Raw genomic sequence first — 25579 nt, 5'->3', positions numbered from 1 at the left:
CACAAAGAACTGACAAACTCTGAGACTGAAATGTCTAAAAACTGTCAATTGGACAAATGCATTTTGATGTGAGGCTAAAACAAATCACCTTCATCAGTGGCCTAAAACAAATAACTCAGCCTTGGCTATTATATATAAAGCTTTAGACAAAGGATGGATAAACAGCTCCTTTCAAGCAACATCTATGACTGGCCATCCTAACTAGACTGACAGTTGCAGGAGATCACTAATCCGAATCACCAATTTGGCCAATTTTGTCACAGTTTTTAGACATTTTGATCTATCAGGGTTTTTTTAATTATTTGTGTTACTATGTATGTTATTGTTATATCTTGTACAGTGTTTAATTCCCCCAGCCTGCAGACACACACTTTGGGTTTTGTTTAGCTTAGTTTGGCTTAGATTTCTATTAAGGATAACATGTTGTTTGTTGTATACCAGAGTATACCCAGAAAAATCTAGTCTGTGGTTGGATGGTTAGAAAGTATGGACTCTCTTGCTTACCATAATAAAATTCTCCCTGCTGATACATCATTGGAATTTGCACTTCACTTTCATCATCTTTAGTGAAGGAGAACGTTCTTGTGTTTTCTGGCCTGAACTGAGACTTCCAGTTTCCCTTAAAGTAGATTGCATTGATGAGGGCCAAGTGAGTAAGTGCGCTGAAATCCCTGGCTGACACAAAATCTTTGATCACATCTGGCAGATGAAAGGGGAGAGAGGGAGCACATCAATCAGCATGTCTAATTGAACATTTAAACCAAAACTTACCCAGCCTGCAAAACGCAAGAAAACAAAAACAACATCAAAGTAACATAATTTCCTATTCAAAACGTCCTTTTCACATCCCCAGATTTAACTGTCATGCTTTTGGGTGAGGAAGAACCTAAGCTTTAATGTAGGCCGATCAACTTGTATAATAAGTGTGTGTATGTGTGTGTGTATGTATATACATACATACATGCACACATACACACACATACACACATACACACCAGTCAGTTGTTTTGAAGCATCGACATTAAAACCAGCATTGACATTAAAATGTAATCAGCTTCATTGGTAGGTTAAGAATATGAGAACAGCCATGCTGGATCAGACCAAAGGCCTATCGGGTCCAGCATTTTATTCCCACAAGGGGCCAACCAGCTCCCTATGGGAAGCACACAAGCAGGACATGAGTGCAACAGCACCCTCACCCTCATGTTCCCAGCAATTGGTATCAGAAGTATACTGCCTCCGATACCTCGGGGTATCAGGGCTAGTAGCCATTGATGCCTCGGGGCTAGTAGCCATTGATAGCCTTCTCCTCCATGAATTTGTCTAATCCCCTTTTAAAGCTGTCCAAGCTGGTCACTACATCCCGTGGCACCAAATTCCACCATCTCACTACACCCAGTGGGAAGAAGTACTTCTGATTATTTGTCCTGAATATCCAGATTCTTGTATAATGAGACAGAAATAAAATATTCTCCCGATCCACTTTCTTCACACCATGCATAATTGTATGCACCTCTATCGTGCTCCCCCCTTACTTGCCTTTTTTCTAAGCTAAAAGCTCCCAAACGTTGCCACCTTTCCTCGTGGAGGAGTTGCTTCAGCCCCTTCATCATTTTCAGCCCCTTCTCTACCTAATGATCTAACTGCAGTTTGTTTGTTTATTACACTTATATGCTGCCTTCTCTCCCCCCCCCCCCTTAAGGAACCCAAGGCGGTGTACATAATCCTCCTCCTTCCATTTTATCGTCACAATAACCCTGTGAGGTAGGCTGGACTGAGAATCTGTGACCGGCTGAAAGTCACCCAGTGAGCTTCCATGGCCGAGTGGGGACTAGAACCTGGGTCTCCTCCCTCCCACCCAACATTAAATCTGTAGAGCTCGGATTGAGGAGCCCAGAGTTGTTTGGTTGCAGGGCAGCAGTGGGCATGAATGGGAGAATTAGGTGGAAGGGCTCAGGCACCTTATTCTCTGTGCCATCACCAGCACAGCTTAGAGGTGGAGGAACTGCCTGGCTGAACCTTGCTGTTCCCTAGCACCACCCTGGCAGTGGCAGCCAGTCAACCCAGGAGGAATTGGATAATTCAGGAAGCTAATAGGGCTCGTGCTAGCCTTACAGAAGCTTGGCTCGGATTCCCAGTCTGAGCAACTCGTGTATAACTGAAGATGCTCAACAGCCCAACCCATACCCGGTAACCTGACCGACAGCTCTCAAGACCACGTCATCAGCCTCAGGCCCTTTGCATCCTTGTCTACTATTCAAGAACCTGAATGCTGCCCTGTTTGGACCCTGCCTTTTGCTTCTGACCTCAAGGTGCTGACAGTAGCATGGAGATATGGCTGCTCCGTCCTTCCCCTGACAACGTGTTATGTAGGAACACCCCACCCCCTAGAACCATGAGCACTTGAAAATGGCTTTTCCTCCCAGTTAGTATCAAGGCTAGCAGTCATTTTCAGGGTAAAACCATTGTGGCACCTCTGCTTTAAAGAGTGATCAAACCACTTCACATATCAGCTCAGCCAAGTTTACAATAATCCCGTAAGGCGCATCAGCATTATTATTCTATAATAATCTTCTATTTAGAGATGACCTGAAAACAAAAAAGGACACATATAGGAAGTGGAAAGAAGGCCAAGTAACAAAGGAAGAGTACAGGCAGGTAGCACAGAATTGCAGGGATGGCGTCAGGAAGGCTAAAGCTGAGAACGAGCTGAGGTTAGCGAGGGATGCTAAAAACAACAAAAAGGCTTTCTTCAGCTATGTGCATAGTAAAAGGCAGAGGAAAGAAATGCTTGTTCAGCTATTAAATAAGGATGGCAAAACAATAACAGAGGCCAAAGAAAAGGCAGAGGTGCTCAATTCCTACTCTGGCTCAGTCTTCTCCCAAAAAAGGGTCTATGCCTGCCCTGGCAAAGGCGAAATACAGGCTGAAGGGGCAGGATTGCAGCTTGAGATCGATAGGCATCTGGTCAAGGAACACCTAATTACTTTGAATGAGTTCAAATCTCCAGGGCCATATGAACTGCGTCCTAGAGTAATAAAGGAAGTGGCAGAAGAGCTCTCAGAACCGCTGTCTATTCTCTTTGAGAAATCATGGAGGACGGGTGAAGTGCCAGATGACTGGAGGAGGGCTAATATTGTCCCTATCTTCAAAAAGGGTAAAAAGGAGGAACCTGGGAACTACAGACCAGTCAGTCTGACAACAATCCCTGGGAAAATTCTGGAGCAGATGATAAAGCAATCCATCTGGAAGCACCTTGAAAACAATGCAGTGATTACTTGAAGCCAACATGGATTTGTCAAAAGCAAGTCCTGCTAGACAAATCTGACCTCATTTTTTGATCAAGTAAGCTCCCTTGTAGACCGTGGGAATGCTGTAGAATCATATACCTCGACTTCAGCAAAGCTTTCGACAAAGTGCCCCATGATATTCTGATGAGCAAACTAGCTCAAAGTGGGCTAGATGAAACAATGATCCGGTGGATCCACAGTTGGCTACGGAATCGGACTCAAAGAGTGCTTTTCAATGGGACCTTCTCAAACTGGGTAGAGGTAACGAGTGGGGTACTGCAGGGCTCAGTCCTGGGCCCAGTGCTCTTCAACATTTTTATTAATGACTGAGGAAACTGAAGCGGAACACAATGGGGTAATTTGATAGCTCATTATCTGCGATCTATTTAAAAACGGAACAAAGAGCATTTAGTGCAGGAGATGGCTGGGATGATCACAGCATCATGTAAAGAGCCCGCAAACTTCTGTGAAGGAGCAATCGCAATCGCAGAATAAAAGCCCGGTGTGAAGCAGCTTGCAGGCTCTTCAGTTCCTGGTGCGATTGCCCAATGCCAGATTATCTTTCTGAGATGGAGGAGGTGCTGTTGCTGCAGCCAGAAGGTGCATCAGCAGCCCCTGATGCTTTTCTTTTATCCCTTCCTCAATCTATCTGTTCTTTCCACCTCCCTGGTTCCCAGTTTTTCCTGCTTCCCTCACACTTGTCCAGGCACTCTGTTTCCTCGTTTTTTCCTTCTCCCCTTTCTTACCCTCCAACTCCTGCTCCCACGTGCACATGAAAGGAACTGCGGCTGGCGTCAGTCCATCTAAAACGTGGTATGCAGTGATGTGGGTTTTCCAGAAAACTTTAAATTGGAATTTTTTCCTATGCAAATTAGGCTAAATTGCATACGGTCATTTGCATTGAAAAATTTTCAGTTTGCACCAGATTTTTCTTTATTGCCCTAGAAAGTGATCTAATTTAGCATGTTTGTTTTATTTGTATTCAGTAAATAAAACTAAAAAGTTACCCCATGTAACCCCCCCTCCCCCAAATACACCACAAGTATATGACTTGAAATAAATTGAGGAGGTAAATACTTAATGTGATTTAAATGTTATATCATGTAGAAAGTTTTACTGGAATACCTTAAAGTCAATAGCATGTACTTCCTTTACATTTTTTAAATTTAAAACAAACCCAAAGGTACTGAAAACTGTTGACACAGTAATTAGTTTTAGCAATTGAAAGAACTGTGCATGATATACCGACAACCAACCATATGTTTATTTCAACAGAGTTCAACACTTCCACTGCGGCTGTTGGGACACCTTCAGTTTCAAAGTCACCACCTATTAGTTCTGTTTCACACTGAGATATATATATATATGTATTTTAGTGACATATATGTATTCTCTCACATACTTGCTAGGGATAATCACATGTAAAACACTAATTACAACTTTGAAACTTCAAAGCTTTCCCTAATACTGTATTGCAATTAGCATCCATTTATTGTTACTAGTGAATTTACGAAATGGAAAATTTCTGCGGTAAAATGAAGCACCGGAAAAAATTCCGGCCCCCATCACTGGTTGTGGGGCAGACAAGCAAAGAAGTACTGGGCAGGTTGCAGTGCTGAGGCCCACTTGAAAGCAGGCTAAGGCACACTGGTGGTCCCCAGCCCACTGTTTAAGAAATACTGATCTGAACATAAGAACGTAAGAGAAGCCATGTTGGATCACACCAAGGTCCACCTAGTCCAGCATTTTGTTCATACAGTGGCCAACCAGTGGTCGACCAGGAACCCACAAGCAGGACACAAGTGCAACAGCACCCTCCCACCCATGTTCCCAGCAACTGGTGTACATAGGCAAACTGCCTCTGATACTGGAGGTAGCACATAGCCATCAGGACTAGTAGCCATTGATAGCTTTCTCCTCCAGGAATTTGTTTAACCCCCTTTTAGAGCCCTCCAAATTGGTGGCCATCACTACATCTTGTGATAGCGAATTCCATAGTTTAACTATGCACTGAGTGAAGAAGCGGTCTGAACCATTTGTCTTTCTGTTCTCAGCACTTCCTCACTTTCATCCCAAACTATATGCCTTTTTTAAAAAATGGTAAAATGATGCAAGTATTTAAAATGTAAAATGCTAATTTTGTATTTTGCAGTTAGGAGCAGAAAGCTTTGCAGAACTAGTCAAATGTGTCTGCAGATTCCTGCTGAGATAGCAGTGGTGCTGTGACTGAAATTAAAAATCATCAGATTTGCCCTTTTAGTCTGTACAGGCAGAGTCAGATCCTCAGTTGGTGTAATGCAGACAAATCTATCAATTCCTGTGCTTATTTCAATGATACAATCACAATTTCTGCAATCTCCACTTTTAGAACCTTTAGAATTCCTTACTCAAGTCTACTGTCCCTTTTGTTTCATTTCCTCCCCTACACGTATAATAAAATATAGTCAAGGGTTTATTATTCCATATGTTTCAATGTGAGTGACCAGTTCATGAACACCTAATGTAACACCTTTAACTAATGCATAGTTAAAGACAGAGGAAAGAAATGGTGGTTCAGCTATTAAATAAGGATGGCAAAACAATAACAGAGGACAAAGAAAAGGCAGAGGTGCTCAATTCCTACTTTGGCTCAGTCTTCTCCCAAAAGAGGGTCTATGACCCCCCTGGCAAAGGTGAAGTGCAGGCTGAAGGGGCAGGATTGCAGCTTGAGATCGATAGGCATACGGTCAAGGAACACCTAATTACTTTGAATGAGTTCAAATCTCCAGGGCCAGATGAACTGCATCCTAGAGTAATAAAGGAAGTGGCAGAAGAACTCTCAGAACCGCTGTCTATTCTCTTAGAGAAATCATGGAGGACGGGGGAAGTGCCAGATGACTGGAGGAGGGCTAATGTTGTCCCTATCTTCAAAAAGTGTAAAAAGGAAGAACCTGGGAACTACAGAACAGTCAGTCTGACATCAATCCCGGGGAAAATTCTGGAGCAGATGATAAAGCAATCCATTTGTAAGCACCTTGAAAACAATGCCGTGATTACTCAAAGCCAACATGGATTTGTCAAAAGCAAGTCCTGCTAGACAAATCTGACCTCATTTTTTGATCAAGTAACCTCCCTTGTAGACCATGGGAATGCTGTAGACATCATATACCTCGACTTCAGCAAAGCTTTTGACAAAGTGCCCCATGATATCCTGATGAGCAAACTAGCTCAAAGTGGGCTAAATGAAACAATGATCCGGAGGATCCACAGTAGGCTACAGAATCGGACTCAAAGAGTGCTTCTCAATGGGACCTTCTCAAACTGGGGAGAGGTAACGAGTGGGGTACCGCAGGGCTCGGTCCTGGGCCCAGTGCTCTTCAACATTTTTATTAATGACTTGGAGGAGGAGGTGCAGGGACTGCTGATCAGATTTGCAGATGACACCAAATTGGGCGGGATAGCTAATACTTTGGAAGACAGAAACAAAATTCAAAGTGATCTGGATAGACTGGAAAGGAAAGGTTCCTCCTGTGCAAGCACTGAGTCATTGCTGACTCCTAGAGGGATGCCGCTTTCGCTGGCGTTTTCATGGCAGACTGTAGCAGGGTGGTTTGCCATTGCCTTCCCCAGTCATGATTACCTTTCCCCCAGCAAGCTGGGTACTCATTTTACTGACCTCGGAAGGATGGAAGACTGAGTCAACCTGAGCGAGCTACCTGGGACCCAGCTTCCGCTGGGATCGAACTCAGGTCATGGGGAGCATTTCAGTTGCAATACTGCACCTACCACTCTGCGCCACACGAGGCTCTTTGATAGACTGGAGCGCTGGGCAGAAAACAACAGAATAACATTTAACAGGGGTAAATGCCAAGTTCTGCACCTAGGAAAAAGAAACCAAAGGCACAGTTACAAGATGGGGGATACATGGCTCAACAACACTACAGGCGAGAAGGATCTTGGAATTGTTGTCGATAAGAAGCTGAATATGAGCCAACAGTGTGATGTGGCTGCAAAAAAGGCAAATGCTATTTTGGGCTGCACTAATAGAAGCATAGCTTCCAAATCCAGGGAAGCACTAGTTCCCCTCTATTCAACACTGGTTAGGCCTCATCTGGAGTACTGTGTCCAGTTCTGGGCACCATATTTTAAGAAGGATGCAGTCAAACTGGAGAGGGTTCAGAGGAGGGCAACCAAGATGATCAGGAGACTGGAAACAAAGGCCTATGTAGAGAGACTGAAAGAACTGGGCATGTTTAGCCTTGAGAAGAGAAGACTGAGGGGAGATACGATAGCGCTCTTCAAGTACTTGAAAGGTTGTCACAGAGAAGAAGGCCAGGATCTCTTCTCGATCATGCCAGAGCGCAGGACATGGAATAACGGGTTCAAGTTACAGGAAGCCAGATTCCGGCTGAGCATCAGGAAAAAATTCCTGACTGTTAGAGCAATACGACAATGGAACCAATTACCTAGGGAGGTGGTGGGCTCTCCCACACTGGAGGCCTTCAAGACGAGTCTGGACAGCCATCTGTCAGGGATGCTCTGACTTGGATTCCTGCATTGAGCAGGGGGTTGGACTCGATGGCCTTGCAGGCCCCTTCCAACCCTACTATTCTATGATTCTAATACTGCAGGTGAGGAAACCAAGGCACAGAGGCAGAGGCTGAATTCACAGCTCTGGTGAGATTTCAACAAAGGAGTTCTTGGTTCACTTCTCAGGCCGCAATCCTATGCACGCTTAATCAGAAGTTATCCTTGTTGAACTCAGTGGGACTCGCTTGCAAGTAAACATGCCTAGAACTGAAATGATCCCATGACAGTCTCGTTGGGTGTTATGGATCAGGAAGCAACACCACAGATGAGGTGCTGACTGCTCTTCTGTTAAGAGGGTAACAACTGTGGATAACAATTTGCATCAATTAAAGCCTCTAGCTAATCTCAGTTTTGTTGACCATTCTATGGAAAAATTGTTCCTGGTTCTAAATGTAATCAACCCCGCTATTAATTACAGGATACATACATACATATATTTGTTACTAAATCCTTTTATAAATGGTTCTGTTTTTGGTCCTATTTTTTTACTTGGTTTTATTTTTTCCTTTTGTACTATTCCTGATTATTCCAATTTCTTTCCTTGATGTTTATTTCTCTCTCTCTCTCTCTCTCTCTCTCTCTCTCTCTCTCACGCGCACGCTTTAAACCGCATCCCATACAAGAGGAACTATGTTACTTCATTAAAAAGGTAACAAACATTTTTCTAAAATAAAGTGTTTGAAAAGAAAGGTGTGGACTGTCAGTTTCTTAACCATTGTACTTTCTCTCAAACTCCTAGAAACTCAGATTAAGTGTGACTATGCAACACCAATATTGGCCTCTCTGCACAGGCCTGTGGGTTGTATCCAGTGGTGTCATTTTGCTGGCTTCAAGCATCTACTGCTTGCTGCGGAAACCCTGTTTTCATCCTTGTGCAAGTGTCAAATCCAACACTTTGATCCTGCCTTTGCAAGCAATTCCACAACTCCTTAGGACTTTATTAGGGCTGCCAGCAACCACTATCAGAACAACAACAGCCCTTATACTTTTCCTGCTAGCATAACATGAGATGAAATCTTATAGACAACAATGTCCTACCTTAAAGGAATAGTTCTATTTTAACACAAATTTGACACAAGAAACATAGAACAATCCTACCGACTGGAAGCTTTACCAGCAGGTTCCACATCCTTGGGTCATTACTACTCCAATTTTACCCAGGCAACATCCCACAGGCTTTCAGAGTAATAAGTGAGTAATAAAGCGAGTAAGCACCTCCGCATCTAGCCCACTGACACTTGCTCAAGGAAGGGAAGAGACGTCTTGCATCTGTTCAAGTCACGAGAGGCTTGTTAGCCAAGTATAGCAGCTGCTATGCCCACATTCCTAAATAAATCACTCCAATCTGAATGCCCTGTCTACTACCTGGTGTTGCCAACTGGGACCAGCTTGCTGGCTTTTCAGTATGATAATTGTGAGTTTGGAATTCTGCACCGACAGTGATGAATCGAGTAACTGCACCAGATTTCACAGACTGTTATAGATGGGTCCCTGCATTTTATCTGGGACTAGCTGCCTAAAGAAGCTGCCTGAGTCTCAGAGAAACAGATATAGCTCTTGATCCAAACTACTGTGAGCACTCCAGCGCACACTTGTGCATGTTTCCTGCTCATGGACGGCATTGTCCCTCCCATTAAAGAAACCATGGGAAACCACACGTGCCCTGGAGACCCTCTGTGGACAGAAGATCACATACCTCTTCAAATATCTGTGCTGGCTTCCAATCCCCTGCCACATCTAACACAAAACTGTGGTCCTTACAGTGAAAGATACAGTGCTTTTTTTCTTTTTAGTATTAGAACGTGGTATTTTAATAGTTGTAACTGCACAATCATATGCATGTCTTCTTAGAAGTAATTTCCACTGAGTTCAGTGGGCTTCTTCCCACTGAAGCCCACTTGTTACCCCACTGAGTAACAAGTGCATACAGCAGGGGTGAGTGATGTGGCTTGTGGGTTGCATGCGGCTGCCTGGGGCGTTTTTCAGCCCTCGCTGGGTCCCCTGCCTCTGCAGCACAGCCTGTACTGCTGCCATGCTGACAGATCCCCAGCGATTCTGCTGAGAAATAAAGCACACACTTGTTTCCCAGCAGAAACCTCGAGCACCCTGTTTCTCTGAAGAATCACAGCTGTTTGGTGGGCTGGGGCAGGGGAAGAGCACAATTCTGCTGGCAAACAAGGCACACACTACAATGGGGGAGGGGTTGTGACTGCAATGTGGGAAGAGTGTGGCTCCCAGAGGGTTCCTAGGGTCCCACCCCTCTGCAGCTGTCCACCCCTGGTGTACAGGGATATTCGTCATGGCACTCTGAGTAGCGTGAAAGCACTAGAAGGGTCTGCCTAAATAGATAGGTAAGTTTCCGTTGCCTTGCCCCAACCTATCTTTCTGCCAGAGGTGGTAGAGTTGGAGAAGCAAAGGTCAAAGTTCGTGACTCTACCACTCTAGCCCATGGTAATCAACCTGTGCTCCAGATGTTTTGGACTACAACGGTCATCATCCCTGGTCATGCTGGCTGAGGCTTATGGGAACTGTGGTCCAAAACATCTGGAGGGCACCAGGTTGCCTACCCCTTCTCTAGCCCTTAGCCACAACTGAACTCAAGCTCAGGTATGTGCAGCTGCTCTGTCTCTCGTTCATCCTGTTACACTTGCCTCTCTAGTCTCCTCCCTTGCTGAATAGTCTTTGGGAGCAGGGACACGTCTTCTTTGCTTGGGTAACTTTGCAAGGCTCCAAGCACACTGATAGCACTATATAAACAGTAGTTGAAAACTTAAACTGCAACATCAGCAGCAACATACTTTGACAGGCAATAATTCATCCATCCCTCCTCTCTTACACACAAAATGGACAAATGTCATCTACATAAATAGCAGTCTACAGAATATAATAGAACTTAGGAAGTTCTACATTGCCTTTATATAGAAAGACATCCTTTTGGGCAGGTGTATCGTCCCTGGACGTGGGCGTTGATCTCTTAGGTTAGAAGTGCCAAGATAGTGATAAATCAGACTGAAAGGTTTGCTTACAAAGAGACTTTATCGGGTAACTTACAGCATACAGGCGTACTCAATGGCTGGATCAGACAGCTTCTCTGAACCACGAGCCATTGGGTACAATGGGTCTTATACCATACATGTTAGCAATAGGCAGCACAACAGCAGCATAGCCCCTAGTGTTCATTCTCAGCATAGGCTAGAAGTGTTTGGTTCTCAGGCACAGCCGCCTGTAAACAGATTTTGCTTCCCAGGCACATCAGAGATAAAGACTCTCCTCATTAGCAAGGAATGCACCAAGAAGGCTGTTATCGGCCTTTTGACTCATCTGCACGTGCTCAGAGGCTTACTAGCATGGGAATTGCACCAATAATGTACTTAAGCAAGCATTATGGATCCCTAGGCCCCTCTAACACTACAAATGACTTGGCTACGCTCCTGGGGCCAATACAGCAGGTCAAGGACCTGTGCAATAAAAACATGAGAATAGTTGTTAAAGCAAGTTGCTTTTCTTTTATGGAAATTATCTGAGATCTTTCAGACAGTTTACCTTCATTACAAGTGGAAGTGCTACTTTCCAAAGGAAAGTATAGGCAGTTGAGAAAGCAGAGTTATCTGAAACCCTTGCTGGCATATTTTTCATAAAACAGCATCAATGAAACCCGTTCTGTTGAGTTTTCTGACATCAAGTGTCTGTAAATATAGTCTACAGGGTTGTCAATAGATTTAATAAATAGTTGATGAATCATTTGCCTTTAAACCCATCAGTTAAATTTAAAATGAACGTACATGGTGCTAAGAACTGGTGTAGATTCTACTGTTGCTGGCAAATCCCTGCAAATAACTGTTCGTGCAGTGTGGATCAAGCCATGCAGAAAAAGGGAACCACTAATCACATGCCAGTAATTTCAGTGGGACAAGTGCCAGTTGTGTCCTCAAGTCCTTAAATGGGGATTCCATTATCTTGTAGAAATTAAGCCAATTAACACCCTGGTCTATCAGCTGTGGTAGGCATGCCCAGGCTCTGATGCAAGCTCCAAGTTCCGTATAAGCAAGTCCAGCAAGCTATTCATGGATGGGGATGATTTAGGTCTAGCCAATCCTGCCTGTGATGGCATTTGGACTTGACAATCCTTGACACCTTCCCACTTGCCTCTTTCCCTCTTTCTAAAGGGGAGGGGGTGTGGCTCAGTGGTAGAACACTTACTTTGCATGCAGATGACCCCAGGTTCAATCCCTGTCATCTCTAAGTAGGGTTGGAAATATTTTTGCCTGTAAATCTGAAGAGGCACTGCAAGTCAAAGTTGAAAATACTGGGCTTAGGGATGTCGGAGAAATCCGCCTGCAAGGTGGAGTTCAACAGGTTTTCCTAGGTTCAGCCCCCAGACTTTGTTTTGGCTCCTGGTACGATGCTCAACTTGATCCGCAGTGAGTTGGGCCAGTTAGGGCATTTTGTGCATTTTTTCCCATAGGTTCTGCAATTTGCACAAATTTCTGAGCAATCTGTGCAAATCCAGCCATAATTTACACAAGTTTCTAAGAAATTTGGGCAAACTGTGGAACCTGCAGAAAAAAATGTAACAAAAAAAGTTCCTGGAACTCAGGGAAAACCCGCAGCTTGGGTCACAAACACAAATCAAGCCATACACATTGCGGAACTCCATTGAATTAAAAAAAGAACTGGATTTCCAAGTGACGAACATCCCTAACTGGGCTAGATAGACTCCATGTTCTGACTCGGCATAAGGCAGCTTTCTAAGTTCCTATTTTCCTAAATCTTATGATTTTATTTTTAAACTTCACAAAATTAACTTAGTGCTTTAAAAAATAAATCAAAGCATATATGTTAGTAGTCGTTTAACAGCTTGATCTTCTAACTTGCTATGCCTAATGAACATGCTTTAAAATGGACTGGACTGATCACTGTGTCAAGGCAATACCTCAAACTACAATGCTACAGAGGCACCACAGACAACTGCATACTAGTATTTTTGGAAGGTACACCAATGCAGAAAATGTTTTCATAAATGCTATTTTCTAAATAAGAAAGAGAAGCAATTCAGCTGTAATAGACAACTTACGCAATGAGCAATTTTTAAGACACTTGACACTGTTTGAATGGACAGATCATGCAGAAAGGAAGGAAAATAAAGTGAAAGCACACAGAAGAAAAAGAGGCCTAGGAGTTTGCAATTTAATTATCTGCCTACATTTATTTATATTTAAAGACTTAAAATGACAATCATTGACAGCAAGGAGGATTGTAGAAATGCAGGAACATACTGTTCGTGTGGTTCTCCACCCATCTATTGATGTGGCTGGCGGCAGCTATGTTTTGACTGAAATCTATGTCTTCAGCTTCAGCCTTGAAGTATTTTTTCATCAGCTGCAAAAATTTGTCACTGATGTGATATCCAGTCTGCACATAGAGAGCATTGGCAAGCTTCATCACATACTGGCTGTCCTCAGTGGTTGCCATGTCAGAAAGGTCCTTTAAGAAGGAAAATTCTTCACCTGAAATCAGAGACAGAGAGTCAGTCTGTCAGAGCAGGTAAATATACCAAGCGCTTAAAGTATCTCATCATCTTCCCAGTGGAAATACATTGCAATCGTTTATCTTTCAATAGAGGAAGTCACTACGAAATATTTTAGAACTGTCTGTAAATTAGAAGCAATGGCAGCCACCCAAAGCTTCAAGGGCCCATGAAGCTCCGTTCGTGCAGGGACTTCCCCATGTGCAATGCCAGGAAACGCTCACTGCATGTCTCACAAGGGGCTGCACAGACCCTGCCACATGCTTCAAAACGTCTCTAGCCCAAGGACTCTATTTATCCATAATTGAGCCAGCATTCTTCATCTCAGTGCACAATGGTTACACTCTAAAATCTCTCTAGCCAAAGGGGAAACGCTGCCCTGATTTACACCTCACCCTCTTGCCTGGCAGTGGCATGCAACCTGATTGCAAATCTCTTGCCCGCTTGCCCTCCCAACTGGGAAGGTGAGGGGCGCACTAAGAGCTTCACCTGCCTGATGTCCTCTCCAATGTATGGGGCAGGCAAAATTGCCCCAACAAGACGCCGGCTGGAGAAGCTCCAGTCAGGGCTTTGGCGGGGGACAGGCTGATGTTAGGGAGCATGGCCCCGTGCCTCTGATGTCATCAGGCCCACCGAAGGCTTGGTGGGAGAGCGTGACGGTGACAGCTCCCCACCTTTGTCCTAAGCACAGGTGCATGTGACACCCACACTGCTGCCCCAGGTCCCCTCACCGTGGTTGGGCTCCCTTGAACTGTCAGTCATCCAGCCTCCTGTCCCCCTAGATAAAGACAGGGTGATCCCAAGTAGTTTTTGTCTTCACCTGAACCCTCATAGAGATCCATGCAATTCCCAGCATGAAAGTGTTGAACCTTTGAGCCGGGCTCAAGTTTAGGCTAGCTAGAGGGTCATTTTATGTATTATTTTACTCTGTTCTCTACTCATCTCTCTCAGACCCTTATTTTTATAAATTAAATATTTCTAATTTGGATCGTGGAGGTTGGCAGTTTACTTTGGAGTGCCTTAAGGCAACCTCCCCCCACCTGGTGCCCAGCTGAGGTTTTGGACTAGATTCCCATAATCCCCGCCTACTGGCCATGTTGGCTGGGGCTGATGGGAGTTGTAGTCCAAAACATCTGGAAGACAACAGGCTGGAAAGGTGCTCTAAGGTGTATCTCCTAGCTGCTCAAGCTATAGGCCCCATGGTTTTGGCAAACTGAGAATCACAGATTGGACTCTGGCTGCCTGCAGTCAGGTGGGAGTTTGCGAAGAGCAGTTCCTCCTCTCGTTTGCTTGTGAGGAGATGTAAAAGGAAGTTATGGATTGGGCCCTTTGCCTGGCCCAGACCAAGCTACTTCTCCCACTCGCAGATTAATTCCCACAGCTCTTAAGTGGCTCCTGTTTGAGAGTTCGGGAGCATGGTGGCAGGCCACCTGGGAAGAACTCCAAGGAAACGTGCCCCAGGCTGCTCTGCCTCAGAGGACAGGTGGGAGGCTTCCTTGATAGTGGGTATCCCCATTATCCCACACTCTGCATGTGCTGGGCTAGATCCAGACTTAGTCCCGCTTAGAGGAGGCCCACTGAAGTCGGTGGGACTTACGTCAGTCATGAGTAAGGCAAGTCTCATTGATTTCAATAGGTCTGCTCTAAGCATGACTAAGTCTGGATCCAACCCACCAGAACAATGGGTAGCCACTGTTCCCATGGAACTCCATGCGCACTGGGGCTGCCTGGGCAGGTTCTTCTAGAGAGAATATATTTAGTACAACAATTACAATATAGAAATGCCACAAGACATGAAATAAGCCCTGCTGGAACAGACCAGAGGTCCATCTAGTCGAGCGCGCTGCTTCACCCAGCGGCCAATCCGATGTCTCAGGGAAGCCCAGAAGCAGGATACAAAAACAGAAGCCTTCTCCTGTAGTTGCTCCCCAGTGGACTGGTATTCAGAGGCATATTGCTTCTACAGCTGGAGGTAGCATATATCCATATATATAGCATATATATTTTACTGTGTGCTTTTTGGTTTTAATTTTTGTGAACTGCCCAGAGAGCTTTGGCTGTTGGGTGGTATAGAAATAAATAAATAAAATTCCATCATGGCTAATACCCATGGATAGACCTATTCTCCATGAATTTGTCTAATCTTCCTTCAAAGGTATGTAAACTAGGGCTCATCAATCAACATATCTTGCTGCAGTGAATTCCCCAAGTTAATTACACATTGTGAGAAGCACTATTTTCTTTTCTCTCTCCTGAATCTACTGCCAACCATTTTCAATGGATGGCCCTCACTTCTATTGACAGAGGGATGACAATGTGTTCTCTGCCCACTGCCTTACATTATTCTTAATTACTTTTTTTTTCATTATTACAATCATTTTCCATATTCCTATAATCTCTAAATACAGAAGTATCCAATCTTTCTACATCAAAATGATAATTCCAAAATATGATGAAAGAAAGTCATTTACTTAAAAAAATCCATTTGCTTGTCTAAATAATTTCTACTGTGTACCATTATCTATTAGTTTGTCTATAAAAGGCGATGTCTAATGTCTTAATTAGCCATTCTCTCTCAGCAGGAATTACAGGATTCTTTTAATATATAGCCAACACAATTCTGGCTGACATGGATGTTATTCTAACTTACAAGCAAGCCACTCCTCTACAAGACAAGAAAGTATGAATATGTAACAGGGAGCAGTATGGTTCAGCTGACAATCAACTGGTGTTTTTTTTAATGAACAGACATCTGCCCATAAGTTTCCAACTTTTAATGGGAATTTCCCAACCACTTTTGCTAAATATTTATACAGTTATTCCAGCTGTTGAAAATTTACTCTATTATTTTCAAGACTTCCATTGAGTTTCTTCAAAGATTTCCTGAAAGCTATACTAACAATGGAAGGACAGATACTGAAGCTGAAGCTGAAATATTTTGGCCACCTAATGCGAAGAGAAAACTCTCTGGAAAAGACCCTGATGCTGGGAAAGACTGAAGGCAAAAGGAGAAGGGGACGGCAGAGGATGAGATGGCTAGATAGCATCACCGATGCAATGAATATGAACTTGAGCACGCTCCGGGAGAGAGCGCAGGACAGGAAGGCCTGGTGTGCTATGGTCCATGGGGTCACGAAGAGTCAGACACGACTGAACGACTGAACAACAACAACAATACTAACAATGTTTACATAGGATTATCACATTCTACTTGCATGGCAAAAGTAAATCATCTTGGCATGCTGTTATTGAAACTGCGCTTTAACCACAAACTACTACGATTTATCCAAATAAGAATATTTTTTTTAAAAAATCCTTCACCCTTTGTACAGGTCTGCAGTATTTTCCAAATACTTTTGTGGTATACCTCTGGTCTTTCATGAACAGGCATGAAATAATGTAGAATTAGGGACAGAATTATGGGAAAGAACCTTAGCCCAGGTCCCAGAAGTTCAGATGCAATAAAACATAGGGTGAAGACAGATATAATATAACATGAAGGCTAGAAATGAATTCTTTAGCACAATTTGTATGAGAGAGATACATGTCAGTCAATTTGTACACTGGTTCATCTGGCAGTCTTGCTCCTCTGCAAATGGGAAGCTGTCTATCTTTTCCATTTTTAAAAGCACCTGTTTATCTGTTCATATATTACCTTATTAGTTTTAAAGTGTTTTTTAACAAGTTCAGAACTACTCCTGTGTGTGTGTATGGGGGTTCCTTAGTGACATCATAGGCATCGACCAATCAGGGCCATGCATAGCTTGCTTTCACTACCAACACATAAAATCAGGGGTCTCCTCCCCCCTGCCCCCCCATCCAAGGCCAACCCATTTCTGTATGTGTATTGTTTTTAGATTATGTTTTTATGGTGTTTACTTTTATTTGTATTATTTTGCTGATCGTGGTTTATGTTGATTTTTGGTATTTTTCTGTTGTATTAATTATGGATTTCTGTGTGTAAGTCGCGTTGAGACTGCTTTTTGTAGTGGGAAGCAACACATACATTTCATAAACACAAGCAACTACATCAACCCTGGAGAAGAACAATACGTCTAGACAGAATGGAATGAAGGTGCTTCCAAAGATGTCCCACTGCTCTTAAAAAAAATCTTATATCTGCATTCACGCATATATTGAAATTCAGTTTTTCACTGAATACACATTAACATAAATGTTTATCTTCTCTTTAAGAATACATATCGAATGTTCCCATTTCCTCTTCAGAATAACATCCCTTCAAGCACTTTAGGCCTTATAGTAATATTAAAATTTATCCATCCATCTTGTCCAGGATTCTGTTGAATAAATAGCTGTTTATGAAGAAAAATACCTGACGTTATTATATTTTCTAGGTCAGGAATAGGACACCTTTGTGAGCCCAAGGGCACATTTGGAAATTTGAGAAACTGTCTGGGACACCTCTACAAAATGGCTGCCATGGGAGGTATGGCTAGTCACAAACATTAGTCAAAATGTATTTAAATTCACAGGGTGGGCACCTTGGCGAATACCAAGAAAGCTGTCCTGGGGCACATTGGTGCCCATGGGTGCCACATTGCCTATCCCTGTTCTAGACAGAGAGGACAATCATATATACGTCTACTCAGAAGTAAGCCCTACTGTATTCAATGGGATTTAGTGCTGTTAAGCATACATACGATTACAGTACTAATTTTTTTATTGAGGGGTGGCAAAGGGGAATAAATGTTACCAAACAAATGCAGTTTGATTTAAAAACATGTTACCATTTTTCAAGCCTTCATATCCCATGGAGTGCCTGATTTCTTTCAGGGTGGAACCATGGGCTCCAAGTTCCACCATTCCCATGGCGATTGCTATTCCCAGCGGGGAGAAAATAACGTTTTCATCTTCCCCTGTAGCTCTCAGCTGGTTGTAAACATTCACCGAAAACTCTGCAATGGTTTCATCAGGAAAGCTGGTGCTGAAGGCTTCGCTTTTCAAAACAAGCAGAGACAGGAGTCCAAGGAGTATCATGGCTGGGAAAGTTTCACACCTGCAAGGCAAGTTAGAGAGACAAGAAATTAATCTTACATTGTACACATAATGGATTAGCGAGATCATTAAGCTCTATTACACCAGTATGTGCACAGTGCAACAATTTTTTTTGGGATTTTAAACAAACCACTCACAACCAAGATAAAATATGTTCAAATTAGTAAATTAGAAAATGTATACCTATATCCAGGTGAGCAACTATTGGCAAAATCCATCCCCTCCTGTGTGCTTGGGAGTGGATCCTGACAGGGCAGGGGGAGGCAACCTGGTCCCTTCCGGATGTCTTGGTCTACAATTTCCTTAAGCCCCAACCAGAATGGCCAATGGTCACAGATTATAGGACTTGTAGTCCCAAACATCTGGAGGGCACCAGGTTGCCTACCCCCTTCATAGGGAGTCTATTGAAGGGCACCATTTTGTCTTCACGTAAGTTGTGGCACCTAGAGAAGACGTCTCTAAGCCTGGGGAAAGAAGTCTTCAAAAAAGAGAATGAGGAAGAGGTCTTTAAAAATACAGCTCCCAACATTCGTAAACGTTGTCCATGCTCTATGGGGCTGATGGGAGTTCAAGCTCAAAATGTCTGGAGGGCACCAGGTTGGGGAAGGTCGACTGAATGTGTTCCTGACTACATGTAGGGTGTGGGTTACCTTAGGGAGGGACAAGGGAGTATTTCCTCGACTGTCCTTGAGTGCTGTGGAATCTGGTGTGCTGCACTTCACTCTCGGACTGCCTGGGTAGAATAGTGGTGGCCTGGCTGAGAAGATATGTCATCACTCAGTTGAGGGGAAGAGACATAGAAGGTTCTGCAAACCATGTAACAATATATGTCGAAAAATGGATCTTTCAAGGATGTTTATCCTTGATTTATTGGTTATTTATTTACTGGTTATGCTGCCTGAAAACAAGAAGTCCTCAGGGTGGCTCAAAGCACACGTCTGCTTGACCAATTTACTGCGCTAAGGCTGGGCCCAGGTTTCTCAGCATAGCCAGGGAGAAGTGTATCCTCCGAGATTGTATTAATCTTTGTGTGTGTGGGAGAGGGATGGTAGTGGTGGTGGTGGTGTTCACAGCACTGGAAGTTGGGGCTTGATTGACATTTTGACAAGGTGGCCAAAGTGTTTTTTCCCCTTCATTTCTTCATTTTACTTTATTTTAGTTAAATAAAGAAAAAAGCTAAGCTTGTGATCCAAGCGGCAGCTTGGTTGCACTTGGCTGCTCAGCCGCCATTCTGTGGCTGGAATGTACCTAGGAATGACACTGGAATGACACTACATCGTCATATAGTGTCGTTCCCAAGAGGGCATTAAGGCTCCCTGGGAGCATTTTGCTGAGCATACATAAGCTAGTGCCTTTTTTTTAATGAAGAAAAATCCCTTGGCCGCCCTGTCAAAATGTCAATCAATCTTCCCAGCCCCCATCCAAAAGTGCTGTGACTTTCTGCCTGCTCGAGAGGTCTTCAGTGTTCTCCCCCACCACCTTTGCAGGAGATGAGTGATCGCTGACGGTGGGTGGGGGATGCTAAACTTTGCCTGCTCCTAAGTGTAGAGTGGGTCAGGAATGGATTAATATCACTTTGCCATTACTTGGTTTTGATTATTATTGATGGCTCGTCTTAATATGGCCTCTGTTGGTGTCTGCAATTGGTTTTATCTGCTCTGCTTTTATTGCTACTAAATTTGAAAAAACACCGCTACTAACACTTTAAAAGTGCTTTATTATATTTTTGTTGTTATTACTCTTGTTAGCTGCCTCGGATGCTATCTGCAGAAAGGCGGGATATAAATCAATCACAATTAAATTAAATACTATGGTTGACAGGACTAAAGAAGAATCATATAACTAAAAGCAAAGGGCTACAGCAAAGTGGCCCCCGATAAATGATTCAGCAAAAGTGACTGCCTACAGAAAACACCTCTTGAGGCTGTGATCTGAAGCACACTTTCTAGGACAGAAGTGGATGGTCTGCAGTTATGCTAGGATCAAAAATCAGCAATATGATAGAATATTGGTGAAAATGGTGAAAATGATATACTTATTTCTCCCCACAAAATCCTGACAGCAGCAATAGCACCTAAGTGAAAACCAAAGCTGGTAATGTCTACTCAGAAGTAAGTCCTACTGTAGTCAATGGGAATAGCATGCATACGATTACAACCAAGAGCACCATCCCGCCCATGTTCCCCAGCAACTGGTGTAGACAGGCACTGCCTCTGATACTGGAGGTAGCCATTGATAGCCTTCTCCTCCAGGAATTTGTCTAACCCCCTTTAAAGCCATCCAAATTGGTGGCCATCACTACATCTTGTGGTAGCTAATTCCATAGTTTAACTATGCAAAACTATTGCAAAAACGTAGTGCAATTTAGGGTCTTGTGGACACTTCACACATTACACCTTCAGGTATATACACAAAAGCAATTAATTTAGTTTGCCCACACACATATATCTCATCAGGAAGCAGCTCCTTGTAAAGTTACACTCAGCAGAAAATTGTGGTGAGCCTTTTTGTAATGTATTTATTTTATTTATTTATTGCATTTATACCCCACCTTTTTTCCTCTTGCAAGGAACCCAAGGCGGCTTACATTATCCTCCTCCTCTCCATTTTATCCTCACAACAACAACCCTGTGAGGTAGGTTGGGCTGAGAGTCTGTGACTGGCCCAAAGTCACCCAGTGAGCTTTCATGGCCGAGTGGGGACTAGAACCCGGATCTCCCAGCTCCTAGTCCAACACTCTTGCCACTACACCACACTGGCTCTCATGTATGTATAAAATAGCCCTTATGCCTTTTTTTCAGGGGGAGTTTTGTTCAAATTCTCTTTGAAGAGATCAGAAGACTCTCTTTCCACGCCTAGGGTTTCTGGAGAGACAGAAGCTTGTTGTTCCTATCTTGAAAAAGGATAAAAAGGAGGAACCTGGGAACTATAGACCAGTCAGTCTGACATCCATAACTGGGAAAATTCTGGAGCAGATCATAAAGCAATCCATCTGGAAGCACCTTGAAAACAATGCAGTGATTACTCAAAGCCAACATGGATTTGTCAAGAACAAGTCCTGCCAGATGAATCTGATCTCATTGTCTGATCAAGTAACCTCCCTTGTGGACCGTGGGAATGCTGTAGACATCATATACCTTGACTTCAGCAAAGCTTTCAACAAAGTGCCCCACGATACCCTGATGAGCAAACTAGCTCAAAGTGGGCTAGATGAAACAACGATCCGGTAGATCCACAGTTGGTTACAGAATCGGACTCAAAGAGTGCTTCTCAATGGGACCTTCTCAAGCTGGGGAGAGGTAACGAGTGGGGTACCACAGGGCTCAGTCCTGGGCCCAGTGCTCTTCAACATTTTTATTAATGACTTGAAGGAGGAGGTGCAGGGAATGCTGATCAAATTTGCAGATGATACAAAATTGGGTGGGATAGCTAATACTTTGTAAGACAGAAACAAAATTCAAAGTGATCAGGATAGACTGGAGCGCTGGGCAGAAAACAACAGAATGACATTTAATAGGGATCAATGCCACGTTCTGCACCTAGGAAAAAGAAACCAAAGGCACAGTTACAAGATGGGGGATACGTGGCTCAACAACACTACAGGCGAGAAGGATCTTGGAATTGTTGTCGATCACAAGCTGAATATGAGCCAACAATATGATGTGGCTGCAAAGAAGGGCAAATGCTATTTTGGGCTGCACTAATAGAAGCATAGCTTCCAAATCCAGGGAAGTACTAGTTCCCCTCTATTCAGCACTGGTTAGGCCTCATCTGGAGTACTGTGTCCAGTTCTGGGCACCATATTTTAAGACGGATGCAGACAAACTGGAGAGGGTTCAGAGGAGGGCAACCAAGATGATCAGGGGACTGGAAACAAAGCCCTATGAAGAGAGACCGAAAGAACTGGGCATATTTAGCCTTGAGAAGAGAAGACTCACTGAGGGGAGAGATGATAACGCTCTTCAAGTACTTGAAAGGCTGTCACAGAGAGGAAGGCCAGGATCTCTTGTCGATCATGCCAGAGTGCAGGACACGGAATAATGGGCTCAAGTTACAGGAAGCCAGATTCCAGCTGAACATCAGGAAAAACTTCCTGACTGTTAGAGCAATACGACAATGGAACCCATTACCTAGGGAGGTGGTGGGCTCTCCCACACTGGAGGCATTCAAGGCGAGGCTGGACAGCCATCTTTCAGGGATGCTCTGACTTGGATTCCTGCATTGAGCAGGGGGTTGGACTCGATGGCCTTGTAATCCCCTTCCAACCCTACTATTCTATGATTCTAAGCCCAGTTGAAGTATTTGTCTGAATATGGCTGGACTGAAGTGTGTGGGTGCATGCATGCTCTGCTCTCCAGTGTTCCCTGTCCCACAGCGTGTTCCTCTTTAGAGCACTCAGCTTCACATGTTGAGCATTTAGAAACCCTTTTCAGACATTTGCATTCAATGCATAAAGGTCTATAGAAGAGCTTATGCTCCTAGAGATGTTGGGGGAACAGGCTTTCATGCACGCCTGACCCTTCACACGTTTAGCCCACCTGTGTTCAGGTGAATGCCTGAACAGGGCTCGACACTAACTAGAAATGGAGAAAGGAAGTGTCCCTAAAAAACAGCTAAAAAACTTATTAGATCTGTGTCATAACACAATCTATAACACAATCTTCTATAACATTAATGGATTAATCTCATTTGTTTGGCAGCGATAACATTTATCCATCAGAAAATGCCTTAAGTGTAGATGGTGAAACCATCACGTTCTTTATGCCTGTAAAACAGGAAGCGAGTGAGAATGTCACAATTATGCAGTACATCTATGTATCTGTACAGCATCCCTGTCTTAGAAGTGCAGACGCAGCATCTTCTTTGACTCAGATATGGTTCATTTATGTCTGTTTAATAGGTCATTTGTCTTCTTCTCTTCAGTGACCTTTTGTGATAATACTACTTAACATTTATACAGTGTATCTTATTAGCGCAGTGCTCCACAAACATTATCCAATTAAATATTGTGACAGCTCAGAGTGGTGTGTAATTAAATATTATTAAACCCATTTTATAGGTGAAAGAACATGAAGTAAATAGGCTCTTTTGTGTGTTTTGGCAACAGCACTAACAGCGTATGAGGTGTGTATGTGTGTACACTGGTCCTGGATGGTATCACTTTAGACTGCAGGCAGGATAAATGCATGCTTGAATTCTTCCCTTGAAAATAATTCCTTGTGTGTACAAAGCTAGCAAGTTAGGGAAAAGGCTAGGTTATAACTTTTCTCTCTGTTTGCCATGTACAGGGAGCTCTTCTTTTTCAATATCTTTGTGAACCGCCCACACAGCTTCAACTATAGGAAAGTATAGAAATATGACAAATGAAATTAAAAATTCAGTCATGTCATCCTCTTGAATTCTAAAGATGTACAAGCGAGAAAACAGCTTTACCACTTATCATGCAGCTATCTCTGTGAACTAGGCTTAATAAAGCCTTTATTATTTATTTATGAATTATATTTATATAAAGTTGCCGAACAACACTGTTCTCTGGGCAGCTTACAGCATAAAACGATTATATATCTATATCGGTAGAATGAAACAAGAATTTGAAGCACCACCATTTCCAGCAGAGAGAACAAAAAGCAGGTAACTAAGAAACGTACAGCACATACAGTGGTTCAGAACATTAAGAATCACCGACTTTTAAAAGGCTTGGGAGAATAAAAAGTCTTCACCTGACACTGAAGTGATCGATAAAAAGCTGCCAGGGGAGCATGCCTGGAGAGGGCATTCCAGGGTGCCACTTCCAGGAAGACAACCTCTCCTCTGGAAGCTACCAGTTTCACTTCACATGGAGGGGTCACTTACAGCAGGGCCTTGGAAGAGGATCTCAAGGGTCAGGTATATAGAGAAGAAGGTGTTCTTTCAGGTATCCTGGCCCCAAGCCTTTAAAGGTTAAAACCAACACTTTGAATTGGGTCTGGAAACAGACAGGGAGCCAGTGCAAGTGATAAAGTACTGGTGCGATACAACTGAATTGTCCAGACCTAGCTAACCATCTTACAGCCCTATTTGGGATCAACTGCAGTTTCCCGCCCGTTTTCTGAAAGCTGCCCCATATACAACATCTTTGCAATAATCTAAGTTTAGCACTTTCATTAATCACTTGTCATGAGACAGACAAAAGTCCTGTTTGGTCATTTCATGAAAGTGTGGGTGGAAAGTGGGTGGGATCATCCATGCCCAACCTCTATGAATTCATTGTAAGGTTGAAAAGAAGAGCAACCTAAGTGTACAACAGTATGTGTGGATCTCCATGTGACTGGGAACAGGGTTCTCAATTGTGTAGAGAAAACCCTCCATTCATACTGTTGTACATGTAGCGGTGCTTCCATGGCAATAAGGAATGTGTGAAAGTTGGGTATGCATTATTCCCCTCCTCCAGTCCACATTTTTAAGTAATGTCTGAAAAAGGATATTGGATTCTTTACTGAATTGCAGGTTCAGAAGGCAGAACAATGGAACCCCATCTATGCATGTCTTTGGAATAATGAAAATAATAAAAGGTCTTGTAGCACAGTGGTGGGGAAACATTTTGGGTTTGGGGGCCAGGCTGCCTGTATCTCAGGTAGGGGTGGACGAAAGTCGCTTACCTGTCGTCGAAGGACGTTCGTGGTGGGGGGGAGGCGCTTCGCTGCTCCCCCCGTGAAGTTCCGGCCGGGGGGGGGAGGCTTCCCACCTCGGCCCGGCCGAAATTCAGGCTGGGGAGGAGGCTTCCCGCCTCGCCCGGCTGCGAACGCGAAAGTTTAAAAAAAAAAACAAGACGCCCCCTGATAGGCTACGTGACGATTCACGTAGCCTATCACGGCTAGATCTGCAAAGTCAGCCGTGATAGGCTACGTCAATCGTCACGTAGCCTATCACGGGTGACTTTAAAAAAAAAAATCGCGTACGCTAATGGCGGCCCCCATAGGGCGCCGCCATTCGCGTTCCTTATTTAGTCGCTGTAGTCTACGTAAATGTTTACGTATACTACGGTGAAAATAAGGGCAACGCAAATAGCGTTGCCCTTATTTTCGCCGTAGTCTACGTAAACATTTACGTAGACTACAGCGACCAAATAAGGAACGGGAATGGCGGCTCCCTATGGGGGCCGCCATTATCCGTACGCGATTTTTTTTTTTTAAGTCAC

The 25579-nt window shown here is 43.6% G+C and overlaps 1 protein-coding gene across 4 annotated transcripts in view; it reads right to left on the bottom strand.

Annotated features, from left to right (window-relative positions):
- LOC146351519 (neuroserpin) overlaps nt 1–25579 on the bottom strand; it is a 149044-nt gene that overhangs the window by 42022 nt on the left and 81443 nt on the right. For all 4 annotated transcript variants that reach the window (XM_084847451.1, XM_084847453.1, XM_084847452.1 and 1 more), the window contains 3 exons: nt 18135–18403; nt 13136–13366; nt 505–699 (listed from right to left, as the gene is read on the bottom strand). In XM_084847451.1, coding sequence (XP_084703577.1) covers nt 505–699; nt 13136–13366; nt 18135–18384 — 676 coding nt within the window. In that variant the 5' untranslated portion in view covers nt 18385–18403. The remainder of the gene's footprint in view (nt 1–504; nt 700–13135; nt 13367–18134; nt 18404–25579) is intronic.

The sequence above is a fragment of the Heloderma suspectum genome, chromosome 3 (assembly GCF_057233095.1).
Source record: "Heloderma suspectum isolate Gila_16-S chromosome 3, 16-S_ref, whole genome shotgun sequence".
NCBI classification, from domain to species: domain Eukaryota; kingdom Metazoa; phylum Chordata; class Lepidosauria; order Squamata; family Helodermatidae; genus Heloderma; species Heloderma suspectum.
This window is presented reverse-complemented; position numbering and strand designations above follow the sequence as displayed.